The sequence below is a fragment of the Podarcis raffonei genome, chromosome W (genome assembly GCF_027172205.1).
Source record: "Podarcis raffonei isolate rPodRaf1 chromosome W, rPodRaf1.pri, whole genome shotgun sequence".
NCBI classification, from domain to species: domain Eukaryota; kingdom Metazoa; phylum Chordata; class Lepidosauria; order Squamata; family Lacertidae; genus Podarcis; species Podarcis raffonei.
This window is the reverse complement of record NC_070620.1, coordinates 21186342-21203796: the sequence shown is the minus strand read 5'-3', so window position 1 is coordinate 21203796 and position 17455 is coordinate 21186342. Positions and strand designations below refer to the sequence as shown.

Sequence of the window (17455 nt, the reverse complement as noted above, 5' to 3'; positions counted from 1 at the left end):
TTTCAGGGACAGTTTTGCCTAGCTGTGCGCCAGGATCCGTTTGCCAAGGACCGGTTAGATACCGTCCCAGTGCCTTCGGGACCGGGGGGTGCACCGCTTGATGTTCAGGATGGGTGTGTGTACCATCACGGCCGGCTCTACATTCTGGAGGGGCTGCTCTGGACCCAGGTCCTTGAGCAGTGCCACGACGCACAAATCGCCGGACATCGCGGGTACGCAAAAACACTGCAGCTACTGTCCGAGGCCTTCTGGTGGCCAGGGGTTCGGTTGGACATTAAGAAATATATGTTGGTTTTTCAAGCCAAAAGTCAGAGGAATTGGCCACCCTCCAGGTGCCCGGCTTGAAACCTTGTTGACCTCCCTGTCAGCGACTCCCGGCAGGACAAGGCGAGGTCTCCCTCGGCGATTCTTCCCAACGTGAAGAAGAACACACCACTTCACCCCTCCCATTCCCAGGGAGGGGAGAGAGACAGACAGAAATGTATTTACATGCCTTTATTTCTGTCGTTCCAGCAGTACAGAGAAATCGTGACTGCTCTCTCTCATCACCAACTGCAGAGAGAGAAAAAAACTCCTCCCATGTACTTCCAGTACAGGGTCATGTGACACTCTGAGCTAACATCCGGTGCTCAGTGCACAGAATAGACCGTCCCTTGTTCCCACGGTACAGTCCCATAACATCAACATCCTGTTTGGCTTTCCAGCCACCTGGAGCTCGCTTCTGCATTGCTCCTTTTTCGTAACATCCTCCCCCAAAAGAATCAATGCGTGTTGCGGCGAGCAAAGCGTGATCCAGAGAAGAAAACAAACAGTTGTTATACACATAACATTCCCCTGTTGTTACAGTTCCACCCTTGGAACTCCCCACCACTGGTTTCCCCAGTGTACCTCTCTGGTTGTCTGGCTTCCAAGGAATGAGCGCATCTGCATTACCTTGGCTAGGAACTCTCTGTTGTGTCTTTGTCTCTGACTTAGACACAGCTCCAACCTGTCCTTGGTTGTTTACAACAGCAACACATGCAACAGCTAAGTTAGCAAACTCTTTTGAGTACCTCTTGTAACTCTCGCAGACCTTCGTATGAGGTGCTGATCTTCTCTGCTCACTGGTTCAGTCTCAGGACTCTTTGGAGAACCAGTTTCAATTGTAAACAGTGGTTCATCCTTCACCTGTGAAGGCCTATCCATTGTGTGAGATTTTCTCTCAATGACTGTGACGACTGAGCTCTCCGAGCTATCACTGTCGCTCTCAGTACCACTGTACTCTGTAAAATCAACATCATCATCTGAATTGTCTTCTGTGGGAAATGTGTGTACTATCACCCTCTCCTGTTCAGGAGCACTCTCTAGAAATTTTGTGAAAATCACCTGACCAGATTCAGACAAAATTACTCTGTAGAGACCCTTTTCATATCCCACAAAAATGCCTCTGGCATTCTTTACTCCACCTGGAGCTTCTGTCCTCACATGAGACCCAAAAACCCTGAAATGGGCAACAGAAGGTTTTCTGTGGAACAGTTTCTCAAAAGGAGAACTTCCCAACTCTTTTGAAACCTTTCTCATCCTCGTATAACAATACGACATTAGCGACTCGGCCCAGAACTCATGTGGCAGATGTGAACTAAGCAATTGCGCATTCATCCCCTTTTGCAATTCTTTGTTCACCCGTACACAGACACCCCTGTTCCATGCTTCCGCTGAAACAGCAACCTTGTGCCTTATCCCTTTCTTCTGCAGGAACTCCTGAAAATCCTGTAAAAGAAAAATCTGCTTTTCATCTGTGAAAAGACAACCAATGTTAGCATCATGCATACTTTTAACCTTATCACAAAACTCCTGAAACCTTTCCAAGGCTTGTTGCGGTTTCTCTAACACATAAATCCAGACAAAGTTAGAGAAATGATCCACACACACAAGATAAAATCTTGCATTGCCTCTAGATGGTTCTAGAGGACCAATCACATCAGCATACACCCGCTGAAATGCTCTGTTGACCCCGGTCATCTTCTTGGTCACACCTGCAAGAGAAATTAGGTTAGACACAGATGAATTACATTCCATGTAATCACTTTGTGCATAACTCAACAAATACAGTCCATCTTTCTCTCTGGCAGAAAGAAACAACTCTCCACCTTTGAAGATCTTGCAGCTCTCAGCATCGTAGGACAGTTTCAGTCCTTTCTTTGCAATCTGCGAAACACTCAGCAGATTGAACTTCAGTTCAGGAACCAAGTAAACATTGTTTATAGTCAAGTTCAGACTCTTAAGATACACAGTCCCTATCCCGGTCGCTTCCAGCTCCTGACCGTTGGCCTGTTTCACAGCGAAGCTTTGCTTCTTAAACGTTGAAAATAGTCCTTTGTGTGGGGACATATGAACGGTGGCTCCAGTGTCGATTACAAACGAGTTCCTAACATCTGGCGTGGTTCCTTTCGCCATCAAAGCCTTTGCAGGTTTCACCAAAGACTTGGTATGACCTTTGCCTGACGCCTCAGGCTTTGCTGAGCGGCCCTTAGCTCCCTTTGGCTGGCGTGGCTTCTTACAGTTCCGCTGAAGATGCCCAGCCTGTCCACAGTTGTGACATCGGACAACGTTCAAAGCTACAGCATTCTCTCCAGTAGCCACATAAGCGGGGGAATTAGAACTCCGTTCCTCCCTCCCCCTGTCCTTTACTTCCAGTGCAGCAAGCCGGTCATGTTCATTCAAAACAACGGCACACACCCTCTCCGCGGTCAAATCTTGAGCCGGAAGGGAACCAAGCTGACTGGCAACCGTTTTGTAAGTCCGATTTAGGCTGTTTATCATCATGAAGCAAAACACTTCCTCCTGCAGACGGAAATTGCGTTCCACCATCTGCTGGCGCAGATATTTCATCTCCGTCAGGTGCACTTGAACATCTCCATCAGGCGCAAGTCTCAGATTGGTCAGCTTCTCAAAATACAGCAACGCTGAAGAACCAGCATCCCTCTGATGTGTTCTACTCAGCGTCTGCCAAATCTCTCGTGCATACTCCAAATTCTGAATATGCACCAATTGGTCATCTGAGACACACAGAATTATAGCTGTCCTGGCTTTCAGATTCTGTGATTCCCAACCTCGTGTTGGTGCTGCAGGGATGGGGTTCTCAATCACCTCAAAGATCCTCTGATTCTGCAGCAGGGCCTTCATCTTTTTAGACCAAGATGAATAATTGTCATTAGTCAGGGGAGGCGGATAGGGTAAACCTCCCCCCTTCTTGGCATCCATTCTGAATCCAAGTGTCAGCTCTCACTTTCAAGCCAGTAAAATCCAAAAGTCTGTTTTTCTGCCTTCTCTGGCAGGCAATCTGCACGCTGTTTCACAGCTGCGTAGATAGCCAAAACAAACTTTGACTTCTCAGGCTCTCTGACTGAGCCAGTAACTTTCCAAGTACTGACGGTCGTTGCCTAGCAACCTTTCTAGGGACAAGAAATCTTATCAACCACAAGAATTCCTGGTATGCAAGCCTTTGCTTTCAGAGCTGTTTTTCAAACGCAGCTCTCGTGAACCAGAGAATTAATCAATCTGCGTTCACACTTTTTAGCCCGAAATTCAGCATACCTTTTGGGGCTCCGTTGCTTGGAAAACACCCCTCTCGGTGTCCAGCTGTCTGTTCAGCTTCTGGCTGCAAGCAGACGTTTCCTTATCTTCTTAGGTGCAGAGGATGGCAACAATCCATCGACCTCTCACCTCTCATGCTGATTCCCGTGGATCAGATAACCATCCTCCGCTACCAGATGTTGGTTTTTCAAGCCAAAAGTCAGAGGAATTGGCCACCCTCCAGGTGCCCGGCTTGAAACCTTGTTGACCTCCCTGTCAGCGACTCCCGGCAGGACAAGGCGAGGTCTCCCTCGGCGATTCTTCCCAACGTGAAGAAGAACACACCACTTCACCCCTCCCATTCCCAGGGAGGGGAGAGAGACAGACAGAAATGTATTTACATGCCTTTATTTCTGTCGTTCCAGCAGTACAGAGAAATCGTGACTGCTCTCTCTCATCACCAACTGCAGAGAGAGAAAAAAACTCCTCCCATGTACTTCCAGTACAGGGTCATGTGACACTCTGAGCTAACATCCGGTGCTCAGTGCACAGAATAGACCGTCCCTTGTTCCCACGGTACAGTCCCATAACACCAACATCCTGTTTGGCTTTCCAGCCACCTGGAGCTCGCTTCTGCATTGCTCCTTTTTCGTAACAATATATGCGATCCTGTGAGATTTGTGCTCGGACCAAGGTGCTGCGACAGAGACTCCTGGGACTCCTCCAGCCGTTACCCACCCCCCACAGACCATGGTCAACGCTTTCTATGGACTTCATCGTGGACCTGCCAGTGTCCAAGGGACATTCTGGTGGTGGTGGATTCACTCACCAAGACGGCACACTTTATCCCGGTCCGAAGCCTCCCCACAGCGCAACAGACGGCCCATCTGTTTCTTGAACACGTATTCCGGCTACATGGGCTCCTGGACACGGTGATCTCAGAAAGGCCCCCAGTTCACGTCCCAGTTCTAGACGGCCTTTCTCAAGGGACTGGGTATCGAAAGGCGACTCTCCTCCGCATATCACCCATAAACAGATGACCAGACAGAGAGGGTTAATCAAGTTCTGGAGCAGTATCTCCACTGCTTCTTGAGCTATCATCAGGACAACTGGTCGGATCTGCTGCCATTGGCTGAGTTATCCTACAACAACTCCTGCCATGCCTCCACGGGACAGAGCCCTTTCTATGCCAACTTCAGGTACCACCCGTGCCACCACCCCTGCACACTGGCAGCATCTCTCGTGCCTTCTGCCAATTATCAGGTCTCCCACATTCAGGAGACACAAGCCGACCTGGTACAGCACCTAGAGAGAGCCAAGGCCAATTACACTGGGGAACAAAATTTTTGTTGCATTGACACCTGCAGTTGTTCTAACCTACTTTCGACGTGCTGATTTCATATCTGAAGTTGGTTTTGTTCTGTAAGCTCTAGGTTTTTTGCAATTCATGTTTTTCACTTTTCACCATAATCTTTGTTTTTCACAATGCAAGAATTCAATATGTTATTAAACACATAGTCAAAGTAGTACAATATGAGTATAAATGTGAGTGACTTATATAGCATTGAACATGACATGTATAGCATTGAAAATGACATTTATATCTATGTACAGTTGGAGGTATGCAAAAAAATGTATTCCCTTGGGATACACAGTATACTGGGGAACAATTTTTTTTTGTTTACACATTTTTGTCTACTTGAAGAAGCCATGGTCCGATCTGAAAAATACAAATATTTAGGTTACAAAACTGTAAAAATAAAGAAAAAATAAGTTTGCAAAACAATAATTACCATGTGGTTAGGGTAGATCAACGTGTCAGCGTCCACTTATCCCCAGTGTAAATATGGCATATCAGCAAAAGTCAGAAATTGAAAGATAACTACAGCATGTACACGGAAAATGATTTCAGATTTGAAAACAGCATTGAAAGAACATATAAGAACAGTTGAAAAATGTCATGCAACTGATACGGAAGGGGGGGCATGTCTTCTTCACCTTCTTCTTCGCTACAATATATCCATTTATTTCCAATTGTCAATGTCAAAAGGGACTAAAATCTATAAAATTCATAGAAAATCAACGTGCCAATTTGCTCAATTTCTCTAGGACTCCATGACACCTCCCCTGTCCTCCATAATCCCTCAAGTAATGTGTCAAGACCCTAATCCTGTCAAATCACTCTGCCAAGCCTTTCCTCCGGGCAATGCCAGGTGACAGAATATGCATACATGGACCATTGACTTCTCATCACCGGTACTCAGGAAGTGCTTATCTGCGCATATCTCCAGCTCTGCATATTCCCCCCTCCCTCCTCCATATGTTAATCCGGTGTAACCCAACCTCTCCTTAATGTATTCATGATGTAACCTGTGTAACCCAACCTCTCCTTAATGTATTCATGATGTAACTGGGATGTATTTTGCACTGTATTCTGGGACATGGAGGGAAGTTTCAAAAGTTCATGTCACCCCTTTCTCGCTGTTCAATCTCGCCTTGAACCTGTTGCGCAATAAACTTGGATCTTCTGCAGTTTGCTCCTGTCTCCGGCTGTTATAAGGCGCAAGCTGACCGACGGCGTCAGCAGGGGCCCTCGTTCCAGGTCGGGGACAAGGTCTGGCTGTCCTTGGAGCACCACCACACTGGACATCCCTCGGCTAAGCTGGACTACAGGTACCAGGGACCATTCACCATCCTGCAGCAGATCAATCCGGTCGCCTACAAGTTGGAGCTTCCCCCCTCCCTGAAGATCCACCCAGTGTTTCACGTATCCCAGCTCAAGCCCTGCCATGCAGACTATTTTCCGGGTCGCATCGCCCCGCCGCCGCCAGTCCAGGTTGACGGCCATGAGGAGTTCCCGGTTGCCCAGATCCTGGACTTAAAACAGCTCCGTGGCAAGCTCCACTATCTAATTGACTGGGTGGGCTATGGGCCTGAGGAAAGATCATAGGGACTTCCGGGTTAGCGCCAGTGGCTAATGGCGGATTCCCTCCGAGCTCCGGAGGGAATCGGCTCCACAGGATCAGGGTCGTACCGCTGCGGCAACGCGGAGACCCCTAAAAATCACAGGTGGTGAAGCCTGTGAACCTGGTGACTCGGCGGGCACCATTTGCGCCCCCCCGACCTGCGAAGGAGCCTTTTCAAAGGCTTCGGAACGGGGGACGGGGTGAGCGGCGCGGTACTGATAGTCGACTGCTTCTCCTGTGGAGTGAAGCCGCGCTGCCATGGCCGGAGAGCGCTGACTTCTTCTTGTGATTTGGACTTCAAAATAACAACCCGTGAGTAGTACGGAAATTGGATTTTTAAAGAAAATTTTTCGGTGAATTAGGTACGATCGGGGAAGGCGCAAACAGGAAGTCCGCCTCCTCGTCCTGTAAACAATCTAAAGCAAGGACCTGCTAACTAAGGTCGAGAGAATTTTTTCTTTTATTATTGGGCAAAAGACATTAATTTCACGATCTGGCACTAGAAGAAACCTTACTGGAGGATAAGAGCTAATTTTGGGAGCTGAAGTGCCGCCACCCCGGACCCGGGAGTGATCCGCGAGAGAGCCTGTTGAAGGTATTGAAGAGTTTGACAGCTGTCAAATTAGCTGTCAAGACGGAAAAAGAGAACTTTGTTTCTGCTGCTTCTGCTGGCTATATTTGTTACAATTTGACTATACTTTGTTGAAAACAAGGAAGAACTGATACAAACTAATTTGATTTTTGGATTTGAACTGGAAAGAACACTAAGTAACCAAAATCCCTCTAGAGGGGGTTTTGGGACATTACAAGAATGGCTGAAGGAGGGGAAATTCAAGCTGAATTGGACAGAGTCTTTGTTCTCTTGGGAAAGCTACAAGGCCAAATTGATATTTTGGCTACAAATGTTGCAACTCTGGACTTAACAGTAAATAAACTCATTGAATCTGATAAGGAATTGACTCAGGAAGCCCATGCAGCTGGACAGAGAAACTTGAGAGCTTTGAGAGTGTGAAGAAAGAGATATATGTTGTTCCTGAGGAAAAGGAAGGAGGAGCTGTAATTTTACAGATGATAAAGGAGAGCCAGAGGCCTGACATGATAGCTGCAAAGGAAAATAAGAACTTGATGGTGAAAATTTGGTCTGAATTGGAGACTGAAGAATGGAGAGATCTCCTTATGTGGAGATCTGAAGACCCAAGGATTACAAATTTGATTAAGGTGGAAGTTGGAGCTTTGGAGACATTTGGATTTGAAAGGAGTAAGAAACAAGATTCAGGCTCCACTTTTAAGTATGGAGGTCTGGCTGGAAGAAACATGGACTTTATTGGACTAGAGCTTCTCCGAGATTTGGTGTTTAATACCAAGGACTATCAAAAAAGCCGGCAGAGAGGAATTGAGAGAGAATTAAGAGCCTCGGAAGTGAGGTCTCCAGGCTGATAGTAGATTGACTGATGGACGATTATTGGGGATTGGAACCGGGAAAGGGGAGGGTGGAGTTTGGGAATCCAAAGGGTGTATAATTATAATCTGTTTTGCTTTTATTTTGTTTTGTTATTTGTATGAGAATTGAGGAAATCGTGGAAGGGAATTTAGGTCGACTTTAGAAAAAGGCTTTAAGAATAAGCACTGATGTATAATCATTGATGTTTAAAAGGCAAAATTGGTTTTTCAGAATGAACTAAATATAAAATATAAAAAGGTTAAAAATTAGGGACAAGAACTTGTTGAACTGATGTTTAAATACCGATGTTTATAAGTTAAAATTGGTCTTTCTAAAATGAATTAAATATAAAAAGGTCAAAAATTGGGGACAAGAACTTGTTGAACCAACAATTTGAATTGGAATACAAGAGGGGGAGGTGTGGGGAAGTCAGGGAAATATGTTATTGAAAATAAGGATTTTGAATTCTATGTGTTTTTAAATTTTTTTGTTTCGTCTTTTTTGATTTTTTAATGTATTATAATGGAAAATTTTTTAATAAATATCATTTTTTTATAAAAAAAAAAGAGGAAAGATCATGGGAACCGGCCGACCTCCTGCACGCACCTGCCAAGGTTCGGGCCTTTCACTGGCAGTTCCCAGACAAGCCCGGGCCTTAAACGGAGGTGGAACCCCATTTTCCTATTGGGGGGAGTACTGTCAGGAGTGCATGCAGGAGCCAGGCCCTGTGACTGGTAGGGCCTTGCAGGACTAGGGCCTTCCTGAGTTTGGCCTGGAAGGGCAAGGCACGGCAGCACAGGTGAGGCTTGACAGAAGACTCATAGCACCTGGTGGCAAGGGCCAGGAGGGGTATATAAGACCAGCATTTCCCCCTGGCTCTTTGCCACAGCAACACGCTACCTGCCTAGCTGTGCTTTGGCTTCCTGACTCCTGGTTTCCTGACCCTCGGACTCTTGGCTTCCTGACCCCTGGACTGCTGATTCCTGCTTCTCGACCTCTACCCCGGTCCCAACGTACCAAGCTGGGACTCTGACTGCCCGTAACCTGGACCGTGACAATGGGGGGCTTCTATCCATTTCTGCAGTCACACAATCCATCCATCCGTAGCTAAAGTCATTGTTTGGATGGGGGGCTTTGATCCATTTCTGCCGTCACACAATCAATTAATCAATCACTTCCTGTTTCCGGCGGTGGGAAATGGCGGACTCCCACATGATTGGACTCCAGCCGTTCCGATAATTCAGGGCTGATATGGGGGTAATTAGCCCTGGCAGCCTCCCTGCCCTGTCTCGACGACCCGCAGTTGGCCCCAGATTGCTGATGTGGCAAACGGCAGGGGCACTGGGTCACGGAGCAAAGGACGACTGACATTCCTGCAATGCCACCCCATAGCCGGACGCATCTGTTTGGGAAAATATAAAGATTTGAAAAACAAACAGACATGCTGTGAACTGACAAAGCTGGAAAAAAACCTTCAGTATGTACAGTCTCTGGTGTAAAAGATCGAACTTCAAAGAGATCCTCATCATGATGTTTGGAATCTGGAGGGGCTTGGTATGTTGTTTTCTTCTTCTAACATTAACAATTGGTTCTGCATGCCAAGTCTCATTAAGAGCCTAAATTGCTCTTTAAAAAGTGAGCACAGATGGACTTTTATATATAATTCGGAGATTTGAAATCCCTGTTAAAGACAAAAACAAAGAAGAAAATGGCGCCTACCCAGAATATCTGAAATACCTCCCTAATTAAGAGAAACAGGAGCTAACCGATGGTTGGTTATAAAGATTGGAGACAATATTAAATATGCAACTGTTTGCAAAAAGAATTTTTTCATTATGAGCGAGATAAAAGGCTAAATGGATGCCTGGCAGCCCCCCTCCAGGGCCCGGAGGGGGGACTCGGTGGATTCCAAAGGCTAATTGATCGTCATGTCTGATATATGGCTACATAGCAAGCAGTTCGCTTAAGAATAAATCAACAAGGAGTCTTTGAAGGAGGTTTTTCTTCTGTATCTGATAACAGCTGGAAGGGAAAGACTAACGATTTGGGAGTTGCCAAAATAATACAACTGGACTTTTTTATTTTAGTTTTTTATTTTTATTGGATTGGATTTGATATGTTAATTGGATGTTCTTATTGGAAAATTAATAAAAACTTTTTTAAAAAATCATCCATCCATCAGTAGCTAAAGTCATTGTTTGAATGGGGGGCTTCAATTCATTTCCACAGTCACACCATCCATCCATCAGTAGCTAAAGTCACTGTTTGGATGTGGGGATTTGATCCGTTTCCGCAGTCACACAATCAGTCCATCAGTAGTTGAACTGGGCTCTACACAGTCACAAAACCAAATCAACCAAAAAAGCCTCAACGCCAAATAAAGAGCAAAAACGAAAGTGCCAAACTTCATCCGTTCCTGAAGTCCGTCTGAGTTTCCGAAATGTTCGAAAACCGAGGCGCGGCTTCTTATTGGCACGGGCATCTCGGAAACAATAGCCGACAGCCGCATTTGATGTCCGGCTTCCGAAAAATGTTCGAAAACCGGAACACTTTGGGAACCAAGGTGTTTGAGAACCAAGGTACCATTGTATGTCTCATGTTCTGTGAAGTGGGCCAGATGGGAGCACATCCCGTGACACAGGGATGAGTTTTGCCTACCCAGGCTAAGACTCCCAGTCCACTATCCTGCGTACGCGGAGAGGGTCCGCCCTTCCCTTCTGCTCTGAAGAGGAACAGCTGTCAAACCTGGACTTCCACAGCATGCCCTTCTTCGTTGTAGATTATATCCCATCATCAGGGAGGATGGGAATTGTAGTCTCAAAACATCTGGAGGGCCGAGGTTGAGGAAGCCTGTTTTAGACGGTTTGGCCAGTTTGCCTGGGATCAGGTACCATCAAGAAAACATTTCCATCCCATTTTCTTTCAAGTTATAATCTGCAGTGAACTTAATATCTTCTCCCCAGAGTCTTTCCCATTCATTCATGTAGAACAGGGGGTCAGCAAACTTTTTCAGCAGGGGTCCACTGTCCCTCAGAGCTTGTGGGGGGCCGGACTATATTTTTTGGAGGGGAAATGAACGAATTCCTATGGCCCACAAATAACCCAGAGATGCATTTAAAATAAAAGGACGCATTCTACTCATGTAAAAACATGCTGATTCCCGGACCGTCTGCGGGCCGGATTGAGAAGGCGATTGGGCCACATCTGGCCCCCGGACCTTAGTTTGCCTACCCATGCCATATAGCATATATTCAACACAAAAAACAGTGAAAATTTGTTGTTGACTAGAATGTAACTTAAAAGGAAATCCTTGGAAAGATTTTTTCCTCCAAAAGCATTTTATCTTAAAAATCCAATTTAAATTTTTTAAAAATCGATTTACTGTAAATCAAAAAAAGTGGTCCTGTTAGCTAGAGATGATGGGAGTTGTAGTCCCAAAACAGCTGGAAGGCTGAGTTTGTGGGTGCCTGGATTAGGTTTTCATTTTGATGTTTCTACGGCGAACCCCTTTTGTCTGTCCTTGCTATATCTTTCATTGAGTTGGAAGGAGAGGTTTAGTAAGTGCATTGGCCAGGTGCACCACTCATAATGAAGTGCAACGGCAGGCCCACATCAAATGTGTTAAAAATCATTGATTTTTATCCACCCTGGTGCCCTGTTACCTGAGGGATCTTTGCCATCAGCTGACAAGGTGGCGGCACTTTTACTCCTAGGTAGGGAGGCCTGGGTGGGGGTGAGCAGGCAGCTGAGCACATTGCTCTCCAGAGGACTGACTTGGGAATGGCGAGCTGAAGGGCAGGAACAAACCAAAGAGGGTTGCAACAGAAAATCCAAAAACGAAGCAAGCAGACTAACGAAAGCAGCTATCGCAAGTCAAAGTTCATTTAGAAAGAAAGAACATTGTGGAGAGACAGCGAGAACCTACACTCACATATGATTTAAAACACGTTATTCTTAAGGGAAGCTCGATAATTTTAAAAAATTAAAGCCCAATTTAGATCAAAGCAAGAAAGAGGTAAAAATAGATGTTTTAAAAGATCCTGGTGGATTGATGTGCTTTACATTAACAGTGGACTGCTGTTGTATTTGAATATTAAACATTCTTATCAATAAGACCAGAGTTTATTTAAAAAACGGCTTTCACTAGCAACCAATTTCCCCACTTATCCTGGTTTTTTTGCGGGGGGGGGGGGAGGAAATCTGATTTTTGCACCTTTCTGCTCCGCATGCAAACCTTTGGATTCTTGCTGCTCAGAATTTGGAGGAACTTTGTTATTCAGTCTGTTTAACGAAGAACTTCTTTTAGTTGAGCCTGCAAGGATAAAACTGGGCCATGATTAGCTTTGCCTCCAGGTCTGAACGCTTCCTTCCAGGTTTTCACTGTTTGAATACCAAGGCGTTTGAGAACCAAGGTACCACTGTACTCGTCTGTGGCCCCCAGCCTCCAACTCACCCCCTCGTCTCAAGGGTTCCCCCGCTTGAAATGTATGCCTTAAAGTTACCCACCCATTGCCTGCCCTATCCCTAAATTCATATTGATTTGTCCTGTCCTCCAGTTCTGCCCTTTTTATTCTGATCATGCAGGGCAGGTTGCCTCTTAGGGCAGTTCATAAAAAAACTTTTCTTTTTTAATGCCTGTTCCAAAGGTCTTATCTTACTACACTAGGGATTATATAGCTATACAGGTACAGCTACCCAGGACAACTTTTTGGTATGTTTGTAACTTTTACTGTTTTGGGGTTTTATTGCTTTATTTTTTGTTTTTGTTTAATAGGTTTTATTTTGTTTTTAAAGGGAGGGGTTAGGGCTGCCTGGGAGTGGGTCCCAGCCAACAAAATGGCTGGGGCAGGTTCCCCGGGGGGGGTGCACTGGGACAACCAATCTCAGTGATCACTGGTAGGAGGAGGAGTTACACTAAGACCAAACCATGTCATTAATGAGGAGGCAGGTTCAGTCATTGTTTGAGGACTATCCCTGGGCTTGACCAGAAGGACACTGGAATCAACCACACGACCTTAAGGTGCTGCTATGCAATGCCAGGTCAAGGATTCACAAGACGGCTGTCATCCACAACTTGATCGTGGATGGAGGACTTAACCTGGCATGTGTGACAGAGACTTGGTTGGATGAAGCAGATGGGCCTGTCCTCGCCGCTGCTTGTCCACCAGGTTTCTCTTACACACAGCAACCCAGGCCTTGTGGGCGGGGAGGGGGGGTTGTAGTGATTTTTAGGAAGTCCTTACTTTGCACCAGGCGTCCTATTGAGAAGACCCAGCTCTCTGAGTGCATGTTCTGGACGTTGGGCAATAGGGGCAGTACAGGATTCCTTTTGGTGTACCGACCTCCCCGCTGCACCAAGGATTCTCTGCCTGAGCTGATTCAGGTTGTGGCGGATGTTCTCCTGGAGACACCTAGTTTGGTTGTCCTAGGGGATTTTAACATCCACACCGACACGACCTTACAAGGAGCCACTCGGGACTTCGTAGAAAGCATAGCCTCCATGGGGCTGTCCCTGAATAAGTTTGGCCCAACTCAGTCATGGACATGCCTTAGACCTGGTGTTCACCTCTAGTGACGTGGGTGATCTGACAAGATAAGTAAAAGTGAAACAAAAGAAGTGCCATGGTCAGATCACTTCCTGGTGCAACTGGACTTCCTGGTGCATCATGGAAAGCATGGCCTCCATGGGGCTGTCCCCAACTCATAGCCACGGACATGCCTTAGACCTGGTGTTCACCTCTATGGACGTTGGTGATCTGACACTAAGTAGAAGTGAAACTAAAGAAGTGCCATGGTCAGATCAGTTCCTGGTGCAACTGGACTTCTCTGTGACCCTTCCCCTCTGCAGGAAGGTGGGACCGATTCGGATGGTCCGCCCCTGCCACTTAATGGATCCAAATGGTTTCCAGAGAGTGGTAGGGGATGCTTTATCCCATGTTGATGGCCTTTCAGCTGATTCCCTGGTGGCCCACTGGAATGTGGAGTTAACCAGGGCTATTGACTGTCTGGCTCCAAAGCGCCCTCTCCGATTGCATGGAGCCCGGACAGCCCCATGGTTTTCTTCAGAGCTGAGGGCAAGGAAACAATCACTGAGACAGCTAGAGTGCCGGTGGCGGATAACTCATTCTGAATCTGACCGGACATGGGTTAGAGCTCAATGTCGAGCCTACCAAGTAGTGACAGCAACGGCAAAGAAGACTTTCTTCACCGCCTCTATTGCATCTGCAGAAAACAGCAGCAGGAGACTCTTTCAGGTGGTGTGCAATTTAGCAGAACCACCTGCCCCATCAGGGCCCAGTACAAGCCACATGATGTCCTGCAATAATTTTGCAAAGTTTTTTTGCATATAAAGTCGCTCATAAAGTTGCCCATCCTGGCTTATAAAAGCCAGCCGGGGTGATGAATGCTTCTCTATGGAGATGGCGACGGAGGTAGCAGCCTAATTAGAGCCTCCAACTTCAACTAAGCGTTTTTATTAGTTTTTAGCCTCTTCAAGAGCTCAAAACTGCACCTTAAGGACTTTAAAGACTATTGGCTGTCTGTCTAGTCGCCTTGTTTTAATTAGTTTATTCTTTTATTGTTTTATTGTTTTACCGTCGCACTGTTTACTGATACTGCTACACTGACTTACAACCTTGGAGCTCCCGGACGACGGATTGGCTTGAAATACAGCCAAAGAAGCAGAGGAAGCCGCTGAACTCCATTGAGCCTAACTTCGATAAGATAAGTCCAAGAACTCCCCCATGAATACCCTCCCGCCCCAAGTTAAGGCTTAAAGAGGGAAAGGTAGGGAGGCTCCCTGATCCAACAGCCTGGATACCGGTTTCCCAAACTTTACCTCTACCTTTATTTCTACAACAAAGTGCCCAATAAGGGAAGCCTTCAACTTAGAGAATGGTGTTCACAAGACAGAGCTATAAAGAGCTGGGAATCCCCCTCACCAAAACAGCTGAACCCTCTACAAGAGGAAGGCAGGTGAAAATCTCACAATATTTTAAACCGAAAACAGACAAAATAAATAATGCTGACAAACGACACCCCCACGAATGGTCCATAGACCGCACCAGGTACGGGGAGCTTATGGAAACAGACGAAGAAGGGGTGGGAGTCAATCTGGCAACGGAAATAAAACAAGTTGCCATAGAAGATGAAACCTCAGTGAATCAACTGGGGCTGGAGCAGGAACAAGAGTCACAAGAGGAAAACCCAGTAATTAAGACAGATGAGCCCTCCCAAAGACCCAGGCCCGGGGAGAAGATGGGGTTTCACACTGTGACAAATGAGGACCTGGAGGACACAAGAGCCCAATACCTGGACTTGGAATGCCTCCCCTACATACTAACAGGGCTATATAATGATCTGTTAAATGAACAGAAGTTGCAGATAGGCAGAGAACTGGGACACATCAAAGACTTCCTCTCGGAATGCTTGGGCCTACTTACCACCCTGACTGAAATAACTAGGAGAATAGACAACTTGCATTCATATAAAGTTCTCTCTAGCACACCAAACGATAACAGCATTAAGGAAAATAAAACCCGACATGATGTGGAAAAAAGGAAAACATCTAGGATCAAAGCAAACCAGAAGGGAAACTTAATTGACCCTAAGAAACCCCTCTTAAAGGGGAAGTGTCCCAGGAATAAAGAGAAGAAGCCCAAGAATGTAAAAATGGGAAGGAAGACAAAGCTCCCATCTCGAATAAAGAAAACGAACTTCACAAGACTATTTAAGCTATTAGAGAATTCAAATCCAACGAGCCCAACTAACCCAGCTCTGCCACCCCTTGATAAAAGCCCAAGCCCAAGCCCAAATAAAAACCTCCATAAGGCTGGGCTTTTCAATTCATCAGAGGAACTCCATAAGGCTAGGCTTCATAATTCAACAGAGCAACTAGCGCTCCCGAATGGAACCGCGGGAAAATCAAGGGAAAACCCAATCCCTAAGCAAGAAACTACTCCTAAAACAACACACTCTCGCAGAAATCTAATTCTAAATAAACAAAAACTTATCATCCTACCTGTATACATGCACAAAGATCTCCTTTCCCCAGCACAACAGAGAATCTATATCCTCAAGAAAACTGAATTAGCCGTTAGAGGGTTCGTCCCAGCAGAAAACATCATTAATGTTAAATTTCTGCCATCAGACAAGGACCTAAACAGAGTTGTGGTAACATTCAGAGACTGGCACACAACCAAACTAGTTTCAGACAATAAGGACAAGCTGCAAAGGGTTGGATTGCCTATTCGAAGTGTCCGGTACTCCCACTCCTCTCATCGAAACAATCAAGACTGATAAGATAAAAAAAAGCCGACAATGTCTATGATGGACGAGAACTGTAAGATGCTTCAACTAGAGGCAGATAAAGCCCCAAACCAGCTGGCTAAAAGACCAAAAACCCTATCCCCAAATCACGTACCAGATGAAAGCTCCAGCACAGAGAAGGAAAACTGCTTCATAGCAACTATTGAACAAATACATAAAGCTCAGGACGCACTAATTGAAAGATTAACATCCATAAGGAAATCTATTACCCTCCTAGCCACACCCGTCACCAGGGAATTTAACTATGCAACTTATACCACAAAACCTTTATCCAACAGTGAGTGGATACTAAGGCTATTCCTATCGCCAGAGGAACTGGGACCTACGGAACCACCTATAACAAAGAAAACAATAACACATCAAGCTGAAATAGCGATACCACCAGGCAAGAACGGTTCAATCTTTGTGGACAACCTAGGAGCCCTAGACACCATTCACACGGATGACTGAAATAAGGTCACGGGGAAAGAACGCCCCTCCGGGACACAAAAATTTGTCCAAGTACACACCATGCCAAAATGTCCCACTACACACCCCAAAAGGGACATAATGAATGATAAATCCCAAATTGGTCATAAACCTAAGTTTGACTGTCCCTTGAGATGTCTGACAATCAAAAACCACAAGCTGACCACCTGTACGTGGAACATCGCAGGGTGGGGAGCTAAAAGTAAAGATCCCAATCTAATGGACTTCCTCACTAAATTTGACATCCTGTTCATCCAGGAAACCTGGTCGATAGACGAGCTCTACCTGGATAATTACCACTTGTGTATAAAAAGAGCAACACCTAGTCAAAGAGGGGGCAGACCCAAAGGAGGCTTAGCCTTACTGTTCTCAACGCAGATACAAGCTAATATTACCCAATTACCTTCCAATGATGAATGGTCTGTAGCAGCAGTTTTAGATTTTGGACAAAGCAAACTGCTATGCATAAACTTATACTTACCTACATGTCGACGGCAGGCACAAGTAGAACAACTATGGAAAGAAGTGGAAGCCCACGTGGTGCAATGGAGGAGACAACACCCGTCAGCCATGATATTACTAGCTGGTGACCTAAACGCAAGAGTGGGCCCCAACGACAACGCCCTATATGCACATTTTCACCAATGGCCTCCAGAAATGGAAATTATCCCACCCCTAATGACAAGATCATCCTACG

The 17455-nt window shown here is 45.9% G+C and overlaps 1 protein-coding gene across 1 annotated transcript in view; it reads right to left on the bottom strand.

Annotated features, from left to right (window-relative positions):
• Nucleotides 1–17455, bottom strand: part of LOC128405989 (ensconsin-like) — a 168548-nt gene that overhangs the window by 54199 nt on the left and 96894 nt on the right. The window contains exons 9-10 of the mRNA XM_053373042.1: nucleotides 12176–12274; nucleotides 11625–11750 (exon numbers count right to left, since the gene is read on the bottom strand). Coding sequence (XP_053229017.1) covers nucleotides 11625–11750; nucleotides 12176–12274 — 225 coding nt within the window. The remainder of the gene's footprint in view (nucleotides 1–11624; nucleotides 11751–12175; nucleotides 12275–17455) is intronic.